At 37.8% G+C, this 13,997-nt stretch overlaps 1 protein-coding gene across 7 annotated transcripts in view; it reads left to right on the top strand.

Annotated features, from left to right (window-relative positions):
• Nucleotides 1-13,997, top strand: part of KDM6A (lysine demethylase 6A) — a 141,063-nt gene extending 127,066 nt beyond the window's left edge. For all 7 annotated transcript variants that reach the window (XM_060770233.2, XM_060770236.2, XM_060770234.2 and 4 more), the window contains 4 exons: nucleotides 1,383-1,524; nucleotides 5,291-5,417; nucleotides 10,269-10,439; nucleotides 12,333-13,997. In XM_060770233.2, the coding sequence (XP_060626216.2) occupies nucleotides 1,383-1,524; nucleotides 5,291-5,417; nucleotides 10,269-10,439; nucleotides 12,333-12,362 (470 nt within the window). In that variant the 3' untranslated portion in view covers nucleotides 12,363-13,997. The remainder of the gene's footprint in view (nucleotides 1-1,382; nucleotides 1,525-5,290; nucleotides 5,418-10,268; nucleotides 10,440-12,332) is intronic.

Genomic DNA, 13,997 nt, shown 5'->3' with positions numbered 1-13,997 from the left:
AATCCTCAAAACTGTATTTATGTAACAAAATCACCATTCCTAATTGAAGAAATTTGTGTTGGAATCTGTGGTGACATATCCATTATTTAGACATCTGTGAGTGATTCAGAAACCGGGATCTGGAGAATAATTTAAAAACTGTGTATATACAGACTCCCCTCCCCCTTATCCTAATAGGGGTTTGGCAGATCACCCTGTCATTTAACATCTGATTGACTAACAGCTATACACCAGGATCTAACAGTGATTTGCAATCCTATGGTGAAGGGATTGCTCACAGTTCACCAATTTGGACATGATTGCAACCTGTAATTTGATGACAAAAGTCTTATTTCCTCAAATCCAAACCTGGATACAAGAGTGGAAGTAGGAACCCATCAAATTCTTTTAGAGCAGTGGTTCTCAAACTTCCTAATGCTGCGACCCCTTAATACAATTCCTCATGTTATAATGACCCCCAATCATAAAATTATTTTTGTTCCTACTTCAAAACTGGTGGCATTGGGGGAGGGGTCGGATTAATTTTGTCATTTGGGAGTTCTGTTGCTGGGATTTATAGTTCACCTACAATCAAAGAGCATTTGGAACTCCACAAATGATGGAATTGAACCAAACTTGACACACAGAACTCCCATGCCCAATATAAAATACTGGAACGGTTTGGTGCGCATTGACCTTGAGTCTTGGAGTTCACGTACATCCAGAGAGCACTGTGGACTCAAACAATGATGGATCTGGGCCAAATTTGGCATGAATACTCAATATGCCCAAATGTGAACACTGGTGGAGTTGGGGGGAAATATACGTGACATTAGAGAGTTGTAGTTGCTGGGATTTATAGTTCACCTACAATCAGAGAGCCATCTGAACTCCACCAACAATAGAATGAGATCAAACTTCCCACACAGAACTCCCATGACCAATAGAAAATACTGTGTTTTCTGATGATCTTTGGTGACCCCTCTGACACCCCCTCGTGACCCCCCCCCCAGGGGTCCCAACCCCCAGATTGAGAAGCATTGTTTTAGAGCATAGGATTTGAGTGCAACCATGAATCTTAGGTTGTCAGCATCTGAGCCACTTGATAAAAGAAGTACTTTTTCTTAGGAATATAGCTTTATAATAAAAGATTTCAGCTGAAGGACAATGATATGCAATTTTTTTATTGTTACTAGTAATTCTTCAAATAATAAAGACTATTTGAAGTAAAAGCCATTGCTGTCATATTTCTCTAATTTCTTTAATTATGATATAGTGTATGCAGAAAAATTCTTTGAAAATTATCAAGAAAATTTGCATATGACTAGAGCTTTTCTTAATTTACAAGAACTATCTCTTAGCTATTTTGGTACTCATATTTGTTACACACTGTTATCTTGCAGCATTCCAATATAAACTGGCAGTGGAAAGGTACGAATGGAATAAATTGCAAAGTGTGAAGTCAAAAGTACCCATGGTTCATCTCTCTTGGAACATAGCACGAAATATCAAAATCCCGGATCCAAAGCTTTTTGAAATGATCAAGTAAGCCCCATTCTTAAATTTGTATATCTTTATTACATTTTGATTGATGCAAAAAGAATACAAAGAACATAGATCTTCATGAAATCAATTTGGAGATTTCTAAGTTCAAATATAGAAGACTTCAGTTAGCATTAAACAGTATTGTATGTCCAATTTGGATTTTAAAAAATGTTATGTTAGAAAATTAGAATGTCAATGTCTCATTGCTTCTACTATCATTCCAACACTGTAATTGCAAACAAGACTCACATTTAATTTATGTTGTTGTTATCTAAACATTGCATGTATAATTACAAATAAAACACTACATTCCAACATAAACCCAAATAATTTCTACCACACACAATCCCCCCAACAACTTAAAATATGACTTCCCACCCACTCAGCTAAGGGTACAATATAAATAAGCCTTCCTCCCTGTTTAAATATATGATATGATACATTATCTTCCTAGCCAACAGCCATTTCTAGATAACCTAATACTCAAATCCCACAATGTTTATCTTTCCTTCCTTTTTATTTAATAAAGTTAGTAACATCTTCTGGTAATTAATTTTTTTTCCTAAAAACTTAACATTATTGACAGTTTATCAATTTCAGCTAATTTCAAGGAAAAGATTGACCCAAAGTTAATTTAAGAGGGTGGTATAACCGTATATAGGATTCTAGCCAAGGGCATCCAAGCATAATGCCCTCAAGTGGCCACAACTAGCATTGCAGTGCAGAATTCTTGAACAAATATCAGTGTACAAGACTCAAAACAACTACAGGTGAATACTTGCTATTTTGATTTCAATTATGTAAGTGAACAGTTCCAACTAGAATGTTCTGACTTCTGTGCAGAATCACATCAAATCCTATACCTTAATGGCAAGGGAAATTCTATAATTTACTGGATTTTTTCAAGGAGCAATACACACTTCTTTTGACATAAGAGATAAAAGCAACTAGCGCTTCTTTTCTTGACTCTGTTTAAATGGCCTTGGTTATAAAATGACAGAGAAGTTTCAGCTGAATCTCTCCATATAATAATAGTGTTGTGCTGGTGCTTTGCATATCTTTCTTCCCATCTCCTCCTTTCTTATTCTTACATGTTTCTTCTTGGTTTCAAAGATATTTCAGGTATTTGCACCTGGAATCCTTGTCTTCAATATTGTGTAGAATCAGTTATTAACCATTTTTCCACGTTGGCATCCTTCCTAAATCCCCCCCCCCCCCCACACACACACACACACATTCATGATGTTTAAATCACCTGGTAGTAAAAAGGAAGACATAAGAAAGGAGGGAAACAATTCTCTTTTTGGGAATGTCATTCAAGTAAGCAATCAGGTAACTATTTACAGCCTTGATGGAAATATGTTTTTTTTCAGGTTATTAATAAAGAAATTAAATATTAATCAAAACATGTTTCATATAATTAGTATATTAAAACAATCTGGTGTGACATTGGTACAGTAAAACCAAATAAAGCATGGCATTTGTAGGACAGCATAGGCCTTTAATTAAAATACACTTTGATTAAAGTAAACCCAGTATTTCTCTAAAAGAAATCAAAAGGACAAAGATCAGTTAATGAACCAATGTTACAAGGGCGAGGCACTTGTAATGTGGAGTAGATCAAATGAAATGCAGAAATGTAAGTTGGGAAGATGAGCTTACTACTTACACAGCAGAGAAGCTACTTACACAGCAGAGAAGCTAGAATTTTAAACAATGAATTTTAACATTACATTTTATTAAGATTGGTATTTTGTGTATCTTAATATGTGCATTTTAATGGTATATTTTATGTGTGTGTTTTAACTACGTTGTACCCCACCTCAAGCAATGAGGAGAGGTGGGTAAAAAAGTTTTAATTTTATGTATCATGCATAGGAGCCCTCAGTGGCATTGCGGTTAAACCGCTGAACTGTTGAATTTGCTGACCGAAAGGTCAGCAGTGTGAATCCGGGGAGTGGGGTGAGCTCCCATTGTTAGGCCCAGCTTCTGCCAACCTAGCAGTTAGAAAACACGCAAATGTGAGTAGATGGTAACGGGATGTGGGATGGTAATGGCACTCCATGCAGTCATGCTGGCCACATGACTTTGGAGGTGTCTACAGACAATCCCAACTCTTGGGCTTAGAAATGGAGATGCGCACCAACCTCTAGAGTCGGAAAGCAGGTAGGCTGTTGGGAATTGTTAGAGTTGAAGTCCAAAACACCTGGTGGGCCGAAGTTTGCCCTTCCCTGGGGTAGATGAATGTGGACAGCTCTGCCCTTCAGGGTACCATTTGTAAATTGAGTAAGTGCATGAATGCTGCACTTTGTGTGTGTGTTTTGTTCTATGTTGCTGTTTTAATATTTACCTGGCTGCTTCCAGCTCTGCAATGGGCGGGTAGAAAGAGGTGGGTGGCAATGCAGTGGTATTGAGGAACCACCTGAAATTTGGTAAACAAAACAGAGGTTGACCATTAACAACAGGTAGGTACTGTAGAGAACTTGCTGGCTCTGGGAGAAGCAAGAATGACTGGTGGAATTGCCTGTGCTAAAACACTGGCAATCTTTACAGTCAGCTCAGTTATTCCCAGAGTCTTGCTCTGAAGATCCAAAGCCAGACATTCAGGAAGCAGCGTGTTCTTTACAGTACTTTTAGCAGGAACACTCGAGTTTGAGTAGTTACTATCTTTGCTGCAAATGGTGTCCCACCTACTCAGGCCTGCTCTGGGCACAGTTGGTTGCCACATTCCAACAGTAAACAACTATACTATCCAATTTTAGCAGTAAAGTACTTCTGTTTTCCTTGATTTGAGGACTTCATCGAGTGAGTTAGAGGGCTGCATGCAGGCTGGACTTTGTGCCCCCTTGGCTCACAAGCCCATTGTGAGGGCCAGCCAAGTCGCTTGGCACAAGAGATACAGCGTTGTCAGTGGTGAATCCTTTCCTGTGGAAATTCCTCCCAAAGAGATATCTTTGGATCTCTCACTGTGTTACTTTAAGTGGAGTTTTTAATGCACATTGTTTTGAAATGATGAGTTGGATTTTTATGTTGTCATTGATGTCTGCTTTAAATTACAATGAACACTTTGAGAGTCTATTAACCTTGCCTTTGTCGTGCAATGTCTTTCCAAATGTAATGGCAGGTGAGCAACAGTATTTCTTCCCCCACTGTTACATGCTATAAGACTTAGGAACTTAGGGCTTTCCTAGTTTTCTAGAATTTTTGGCCTTGTATGCTGCAGTTGTGGCTTTCTTATCTGAAAGAGAGATGGAGGCAGACAGAGGTCTTTCTGATGTCACCCTCCAGCCACTAAATAAGGGGAATACTGGAGATGTTGTAGTAGAATTACTCAGGAATGATAGGAGTGTCATATCCCAGTTGACTCAATTTTGGAAATCTTTTGCAAGCAGTCAAAATCTTTTTAATTTCAAAGAAGGAAAGCAGTAAACCCCTCTAAATTAGCGGATCATTGAGAAAGATAAGTTTCTGTGTCTTTTATCCATTTAGTAAACATGCTTTGTTTTAATACATTGCTTCACTCCTAACATATTATGTTAATATACTATACCTGTTTTTTTAAATATATATATATATATATATATATATATATATATATATATATATATATATATTGTGGTATCCAATTGAGGCTATGTATCATCTACAGATTGAAAGAACTGCCTATCAGAACAGCTCACACTATATTTGAATATTATAATTAAAAACAAAATTCTATAACCATAAAAATGAAAAACATTTTAATGATTTTAATTTCTGTTAATAGGTATTGCCTGTTGAGAACACTCAAGCAATGTCAGACTTTGAGGGACGCTCTAATTGCTGCAGGAAAAGAGATTGTATGGCATGGGAGAACAAAGGAAGATCCAGCTCTTTACTGTAGCATATGTGAGGTAAGTAAAAATATATGTGCGTTTTCTTACCATTTTTAACAAAGGTCATCCATCCTATTTTGATTATCATAGTGATTAAATTCCTTATCTATTAAATCTATTATGGAGTGTTCAGTTTTCTTCACTAAATGTACTTAACCATTATATTGGCAGAAAAGTACTATAAATATATTTGGGCTAGTTTGTTCATTAATAATTTTGTTTTAAAACCCTGTAAACAATTATTAAGTGATCAAAATAAAAACTTGGAATCCAGCACATTAAATCCAAAGTCACAATTTTATTAGGTCCCAAATGCTCACATTAAGCAAAGCTTTTTAAACTTGGTATCAACATAATGGGCAATGTGAGCAACATTCACTTGCCTACGCAAAAGATGCATGTTATTATAATAGCACTAATAGCACTAATTTTTTCATGGTGGATTGCAGGCTCCAGTGAAATAATATACTTGGTTGTCTCAGCCATGCTTCTGGTAACGTATTTTATGTCAATCAGGCTTTTGCAGATGAACCAGACTCAATGTGCCAAACAGCTACTGGGAAGCAGCAGTAGTGAAAGGTGGCACTGGCATAGGATTAAAGACAATGGCCAGAGGCACCATAGCTAACATTTGTTAGTACTCTGAAGATCCAAAGCCAGACATTCAGGAAGCAGCGTGTTCTTTACAGTACTTTTAGCAGGAACACTCGAGTTTGAGTAGTTACTATCTTTTTTAGCTCAATTGGGGGGGGGGGGGGTATGGTAAACACCTTTTACCATCAAAACCCTATGATGAAATAATCCAGTATGAAATCAGAGACAGTGCCAAATGAGACTCTTAGGTGGGATGGCATTCAGTGAGCTAGAGTGGGGGGCAAATGCAATTAGTGCTGTGCAACTGGACTCAACCTGAAAGGATGTTTAGCTATTCATGAACTCAGAGGTGAAAGGAAAATCTGAAGGTGCACGATGCATATTATAGGAACATAGAAAATATGAAACATAAATCGGGAAATTAGACATAGGAAAACAAGAAATGGAATTTATAAAAAATATATAATAATTGGGACAAGCAGTATTGCAATTTTTATAAAATGGAAAGGAGTGGGACATTTTGAATCGGATAATTATAATGTTTACTCAGGAAATGAAAATTTAAGGTAGAAATGTGGGGCATTAATAGTGAGGAGAGATATTGCAGAAGCAGTTCAAAGGTTTAATTCAAAGACTGATCAAATCATATAACACTTCAGGAAAACCCTTCATAACCGTAATACAAATTTATACTCTAAATACAGAGGCAGAAGAACAAATAGAAATATTATTTGCTGGAACCTAGCAGGAAATAGATCACACACCAAAATAGGTCTTATTGATCATAGGGAGTTGGAATGCAAAGGTAGGAAAGATAGGATAATCAAAGATTGTAGGAAAAATTGTTCATGCAATTGTATTTCCCATTTCTGTGTATGATTTTGAAAATGAAAATAACAAGATGATAGAAAGAAAATCAACTTACTTGAAATGGAGTGCTGGAAAAGCGTTCTATGGATACAGTGGACTGCTAAAAAGATACATAAATGAGCCCTAGAGAAAATCAAGCCTAAACTCTCAACTTACTTGAAATGTAGTGCTGGAAAAGCATTATATGGATACTGTGGACTGCTAAAAAGCCCTAGAAGAAATCAAACCTAAACTCTCCTTATAAGCTAAAATGAGTGACTGACTGAGTGACTGACTGCTATTAGGAGGAATCCAGACTGCTAGAAGTTGTCTATATTTTATTTTATTTCTATAATTTAATTTATCATTGATTCTGCTAAGGAGTGACTGCTGGGAGCAAAGTGTTTTTTTGTTTTTCCAAAACCATTTTGTGGGTGGGAAACTCTTCTTAGTTATTGCATTTGATACTATCTGTACTGGAGTGACTGGGACAAGTCCCAAAGCTTTAATATTCCAAAACAATTATGTATTTACCCGAATTGTGCACTCCTAGTGACTACTACTTTTGGGAGTAGTGTGGCCACCAACCAACCACCCTACTCCACTCCAGCCAGCCATAACAGCTAAGATACATTATATTTATTTATTTATTTATTTATTTACTGCATTTGTAGACCGCCGTTCTCAGCCCTAGGGCGACTCACGGCGGTGTGCAACATATAAAAAACAGTTTACAATAAAAGCAATATAAACAACAATAACAACATCACTATCAATAATACAATTACACTAAGTCATTCGCGACGTCTCATCATAGAATCACAATCCAATCTCGTTATCCATATTCCGTTCCAATCATCATTGCTAATTTGTTGTAGCACTTAGTCAAACGCCTTCTCAAACAACCACGTCTTTAGTCTCTTGCGGAAAGTCATAAGGGAGGGCGCCTGTCTGATGTCTACAGGGAGGGTGTTCCACAGCCGGGGGGCCACCGCCGAGAAGGCCCTATCCCTCGTCCCCGCCAGGCGTGCCTGTGAGGCGGGCGGGATCGAGAGAAGGGCCTCCCCAGACGATCTCAAGGTCCTCGTGGGCTCGTAGGCCGAGATGCGGTCAGACAGGTATTTTGGGCCGGAACCGTTTAGGGCTTTGTAGGCCAACACCAGCACCTTGAATTGGGCCCGGTAGCAGATCGGCAGCCAGTGGAGCTGGGACAACAAGGGCGTTGTGTGCTCCCTGCGTCCTGCTCCTGTTAGTAACATGGCTGCCGCACGCTGGACTAGCTGGAGCTTCCGGGCCGTCTTCAAGGGCAGCCCCACGTAGAGAGCATTGCAGTAGTCAAGGCGGGATGTGACCAGAGCGTGTACTACCGTGGCCAAGTCAGACTTCCCAAGGTACGGGCGCAGCTGGCGCACGAGCCTGAGCTGTGCAAATGCTCCCCTGGTCACCGCTGAAACCTGGGGATCCAGGCTCAACGATGAATCCAGGATCACACCCAAGCTGCGAACCTGCGCCTTCAAGGGGAGTGCGACCCCATCCAGCACAGGCTGTAACCCTATACCCTGTTCGGCCTTGCGACTGACCAGGAGTACCTCTGTCTTGTCTGGATTTAATTTCAATTTGTTCGCCCTCATCCAGACCATTACAGCGGCCAGGCACCGGTTCAGGACCTCGACAGCCTCCTTAGTAGCAGATGGGAAGGAGTGACAGAGTTGGACATCATCTGCGTACAGATGACACCGCACCCCGAAACTCCGGATGATCTCACCCAGCGGTTTCATGTAGATATTAAACAGCATGGGGGACAGTATAGAACCCTGAGGAACCCCACAAGTCAAAGGCTGTGGCGTTGAACAGGTGTCCCCCAATAACACCTTCTGGGTGTGGCCCTCCAGAAATGACCGGAGCCACTGCAGAACAGTGCCCCCGAGGCCCATTTCCGCAAGACGCCCCAGAAGGATACCGTGGTCGACGGTATCGAAGGCCGCTGAGAGGTCCAGGAGCACCAACAGGGACACACTCCCCCTGTCTAGCTCCCGGCCCAGATCATCCACTAAGGCGACCAAGACCATCTCAGTTCCATGTCCCGGTCTGAAACCAGACTGTGCCGAATCCAGATAATCCGTGTCTCTCAAGAATACCTGGAGTTGTGAGGCCACCACGCTTTCCATGACTTTGCCCAAAAAGGGGAGATTGGAAACAGCCCGAAAGTTGTCAAATTTAGTGGGGTCCAGTGATGGTTTTTTCAACAGCGGTTTTATAATAGCTTGTTTTAAGCTCGCTGGAAATTCGCCTTCCCGAAGGGAAGAAAATTATAGAGAAATTCAAAGGGATAGTTGTTGTGTCTTGTTGTGAATTTTTATGAAACTTGCGGGGGGATGATGCCCTGGTTATGTTGTGTCATTGTAGAGAAATTCAAGGAGATAGCTCTTAACAGTTTTTTTAATGTTATTCATAAAAACTTAGAAAATTCTCAAAAAAAAATCAGTGGATGAATGAAAAGTTCTGAAACCTGGAGGGAGGGGAGAACAGTGGTAAAGGTGTTCTAAAATTGTAGCAAGTTTCATCTTAATAGCTCTAAAAAGGAGGGAGAAAGGTGCCCCAGAAGCTTCCTCATTTGCAAATTCACATAATTAAATAACAACAAACATTTCTTTACTGCACAATAGTTACAACACAAACCCCTTCGATATTTTAGAACCACTTTCAAAATGAATTTCTGCCACCCCCTAATTTAGTAATGAGTATAGAAACATTTTTTTCGTTGATCACACACCCTTATCATCCATTTTGCAACCCATTTTAAATGTATTAATTCTTAATGTAACATGTTCCCACTTTCCATTAGTACCATATAATAACAATGTAATATTTAGTATTTGAAAACTCTCTACATAAAGTAACAGAAGCTGTTTGTGAATAGAGCATCCAGAAGCAACATTTTGAAGGGACTATGGTCCCAAAGGCCAATGACATTATATTTCTATGCTTTGACATTTTTATCTGTGCTTTTTGAGTTGTCTCCCTATTTTAGCACTTCTAACCTGGTAGTGTAAGCTTTTTAGTTTATCACCAACATAATATAGTAAGAGCTCTAGAACTTAGATTTGCATATTGATGTTCCGGAAGAGATTTGACAGCTAGATCAGCTGTTAGAATTTAAGACACAATTGAAGATTCATCTCCTCTGGCAGGCCTATCCAGTCAATTTTAACCTGGATTTTATTATTTTAACTCTGTGTACCTTGTTGTATGTATTTTAGTAGTGTTTCATCTCTTGTTTTAATGATGTTATATCCCACCTCGAGTCTCAGAGAGAGGCAGGTAATAAATTCATTATTCTTATTGAGCCAGAGGTGCTGTGGTGTTTTACTAACTCATTTTACATACTGCTACAGCTTAATTTTGATTTGTTTTTATGTTCAACAGGTGGAAGTCTTCAATTTGCTTTATGTCACAAATGAGAGTAATTCTCGGAAAACCTATATTGTACATTGCCTAGATTGTGCACGAAAGATATGTGGGAACCTGGAAAACTTTGTGGTGCTAGAACAATACAAAATGGAGGAACTGATGCAAATCTATGACCAATTTACATTAGTAAGTGGAATGTCTTTGTGAGGCAAAATCACATTGGCACGTCTGTATACTTTAGTTCTGTTAGTTGAACTGGAATAATTGTAACTGTATGTTCTGAGGAGAGAATAGGAACCTTTTGCCTATTAAGTAGTCATTAAATGTAGAAAATATAATTGTACCTTTTGAAAATTAGATAACCTACAGCTGATATTCCTTTATAAGTAAACCATAGTTTTCTGGATAGTATGAATTTGTTACATTCCCCTGCTACTTAGCAGCAAACATAAGAGCTGCTTAGATGCCTGGTTGCTATCTTTCAAAAAGCAACTGTATGTATTCCTTCAGATTATTGTATCTGTAATAATCACAGAATTTTGACATCACTACCTAATTCCTTCACTGTAAAATCACAACTAATCAATAAATATTTTGAGAACAGAACAGGTAGAGGTAGAGAAAAGATTGCAGGAGTACATAAGACAAGCTAGTGAACACAGGACTATTAAGCAGAAGCACAAGAATGTATTAGTTATGCCTTTAACCATCCCTTTGCAGTCAGTCGCTGTAGGAAGGTCTGTTCACTAGGATTGCTTGTTGTCCTGTCAACATCTATTGCCATCTTTTATAGATGAGGTGGATGGGCACTCCACATACCCAGGCCAGCTGTATTTTAGTTTGAGATGTTTTCATGTTTTAAAGACACAGCAAAGAAACTACCAATGTATTATGTACCCCTTCTATTAACTACATTAAGACAGATTTAGCAAGGAATAATTTCTCCACATATTGGCAACATCAAGATTACACTAATGCAGAGGCACCTCTGTGTCAAAGTGAGTCAGTCTTCCGCCATTTGAACTTCACTTTGAAGAGCTGAGGCCTATTGAGAGTTGGCCTGTTGTTTAGTTTCTGTAGTTGAAGTAAAGACTCCCTGAAAGTAGTTCTTCCCTTCTGAAAAAGAGTAGCAGGAAAAAACGATATGGTGGACATGGCTATGACTCTTTTCCCCTCATCATTTTCTTCCCTCCTGCCCAACATGACCATGTCAGTACAGGAGCAGCCAAGGATCACCACACAGATGTACTTCAACATCTGGCATATGATGATGCTCTCAAGAGATCCCAGATAATGATGTCATCATTATGTGCAAACTATCAAAACATAGCAAAAGAGTATCCTTAGCTGCTCACTCTCTATCCACTACATGGCCATGTTTGCGGGAGCAGGTGAATGAAGGTGGCAAAATAGTTTTGAAAACATCCTCAAAGTGGGGAGAAAACTATTTGTTTGTTCCTCTCTAAAGGAACAAAAAATGACTAGAAATTCCTAGTGACAAGAAGCTGAGTTCTGTTTTAAAGCTTGGAGTGCAGTATATTTAAAAGGTGAATTGCCATTACTGATGTGCATTTCACTTTCTTGTGGCTGGAAAAAGGAAACTCTAGAAAGTCTGACGGGTTGAAGGCATTAAATCAACCTTCAGAATGTCTATTTCACTTCAAGTCCATGCATTGGCCTCTACTGGATTAGATCCAAAATTACTCAATATTTCATATAATTTCTGCTCATCTGTAGTTTGTATCTCCCTTTATTACTTCCCACACTTTCGGTGTGTCTTCCCAATTTCCCAAGGACAGATTTTCAGGGATGTGAGAAACTGCAGCTTGAATGGGAAGATATGTAAGCCTTGGAGTCACAGAAGGAAAGTTAGGATCTAGCTTGGTGGTTATGGGAACTTGAGGAAAGTATGTCTTCAAGATAACTGAAGAGTAAAAGCAAGATGAGTCTTGTTACAAAAGGGTAGAGTGACTGACCAGGAAGGTGCATTTACAAAGCCAAAATTGCTTAATTATGCTTCTACTCAATACTGTAAGTACCAGTTTTTAAAAGATAATGTGGTGTATTTTCTCTTTTCAGGCACCTCCATTGCCATCATCTTCATCTTGACATTTTTCCAAGGACATTTACATAAAACTTTTCTGATATTCAGGAAGTGACCCAGTTCTGCACCACTGATTTTTGTAGCGATCCCATAAGGCTGCTGGCTGAAAGCTGTGTCTATGCAACCTTCCAAGTGCGGAGTGTCAACCAACTGGACAGGAGAGAGCACAGCTCCTACTCCAGAATTTAACATGTAGAATGCTCATTCAGCTGAATTTTAAAAAAAAAGATTCCATGTTTTGTATATATCTGACAAAACTGGCAACATTATACAGACTACTGACTTGAAGACCACCTCTTTTGTATTTCTCTGTTTCTGGGCTGATGAATTGGTTTCATCTATTCTCCCCCTCCCCTTTCAGAGTTTTTTCTTGGAAAAGTACTAGCGTAGCTGGTCATTTCTTTGTAAGGTAGTTAGAATTTAAGTCTTTCTTTGGGCTACACTTTTTTTTAATGTGAAAGGTTAGGTGATACTTTTTTTTACTGCTTTTATGTTATCCTGTCTTGTTTTGAAACCATGATGGTTACTTTTTGTTTCCTAAATAAAATTTTAAAAAATTAACAGCCAAGTCACAAAGATAAATGGGTTGCACATAGACTAAAAAATAAACTTCAGATTTGTGATTTTGTTTCTAATCTTGATGTAAATTTACACTATTTATAAATACATATTTATTGCTTGAAAATATTTGTGAATGGAATGCTGTTATTTTTTCCAGATTACCTGCCATTGAAATTTTAAGGAGTTATGTAATTTCAAACACTACTCCTATTACATTTTCTATATGTAAATAAAACTGCTTAGCATTGTACAGAAACTTTTATTAAAATTGTTTAATGTTTAAAGTTTTTGTATTGTTTGAGTTTCAAAAAGAATATATGTACATTGCCCTGTTTTTGTTGATTTTTCTGAATCTGGTTATATATATTTTATATATACTCTTGTGCTTGTGTATATATAATATATATACATATATAGAGAGAAAGCTGAATATAAATATATGTATAAAGAATTAGAGCCTAATTTTTTCTTGTTTTTAAGTTTTACATCTATAGTAGATTTGAGGTGTCTACTGTAAAGTACTACTTACAAAAGTATGATTATTTTTTAATATATATATATATATATATATGGTATGTATCAAGATATATGTCCTTCAGACTGATTTATTGTTAAATTGCACTTCTTGCAATTACAGACAAATAGCTATTGCCAAATTGTAGTAGTAAGACACGGGAAATAACCTAGCTAGCAGCTCCAAGAAGCATAATATCATTTTAACAGAATTTTGAAGATTAAATTTAGACACCTTGAAATTTAACAAGGAATAAAAAAGGAAATAGAGGTTTAATGAGAATGATATCTTAGAACATAACTAAAACAAGATTTGTACATTCCAGTTCCGTTTTTTAAATAAGCATATGGCTGCACTGTCTTAAGTACAATTTATGCTATATTTCTGTTTATTTTGTAATTCAAATATATTGATGATTTTTAAAGCATTAGAGTTCTATAGGACACCTTATTTGTTTGAAGTTTAAAGTTAATGATAGCATTTTATTCTAATAATTGCTCCCATACTTTCTGAACTGTTACATGGAAACACATTAAATCTAAATCCAATATCTTTATTTATCCCA

This window comes from Anolis sagrei, chromosome 3 (assembly GCF_037176765.1).
Source record: "Anolis sagrei isolate rAnoSag1 chromosome 3, rAnoSag1.mat, whole genome shotgun sequence".
Taxonomy (NCBI): domain Eukaryota; kingdom Metazoa; phylum Chordata; class Lepidosauria; order Squamata; family Dactyloidae; genus Anolis; species Anolis sagrei.
Note: the sequence above shows the minus strand (reverse complement) of the source record. Positions and strands in the feature narration are given on the sequence as shown.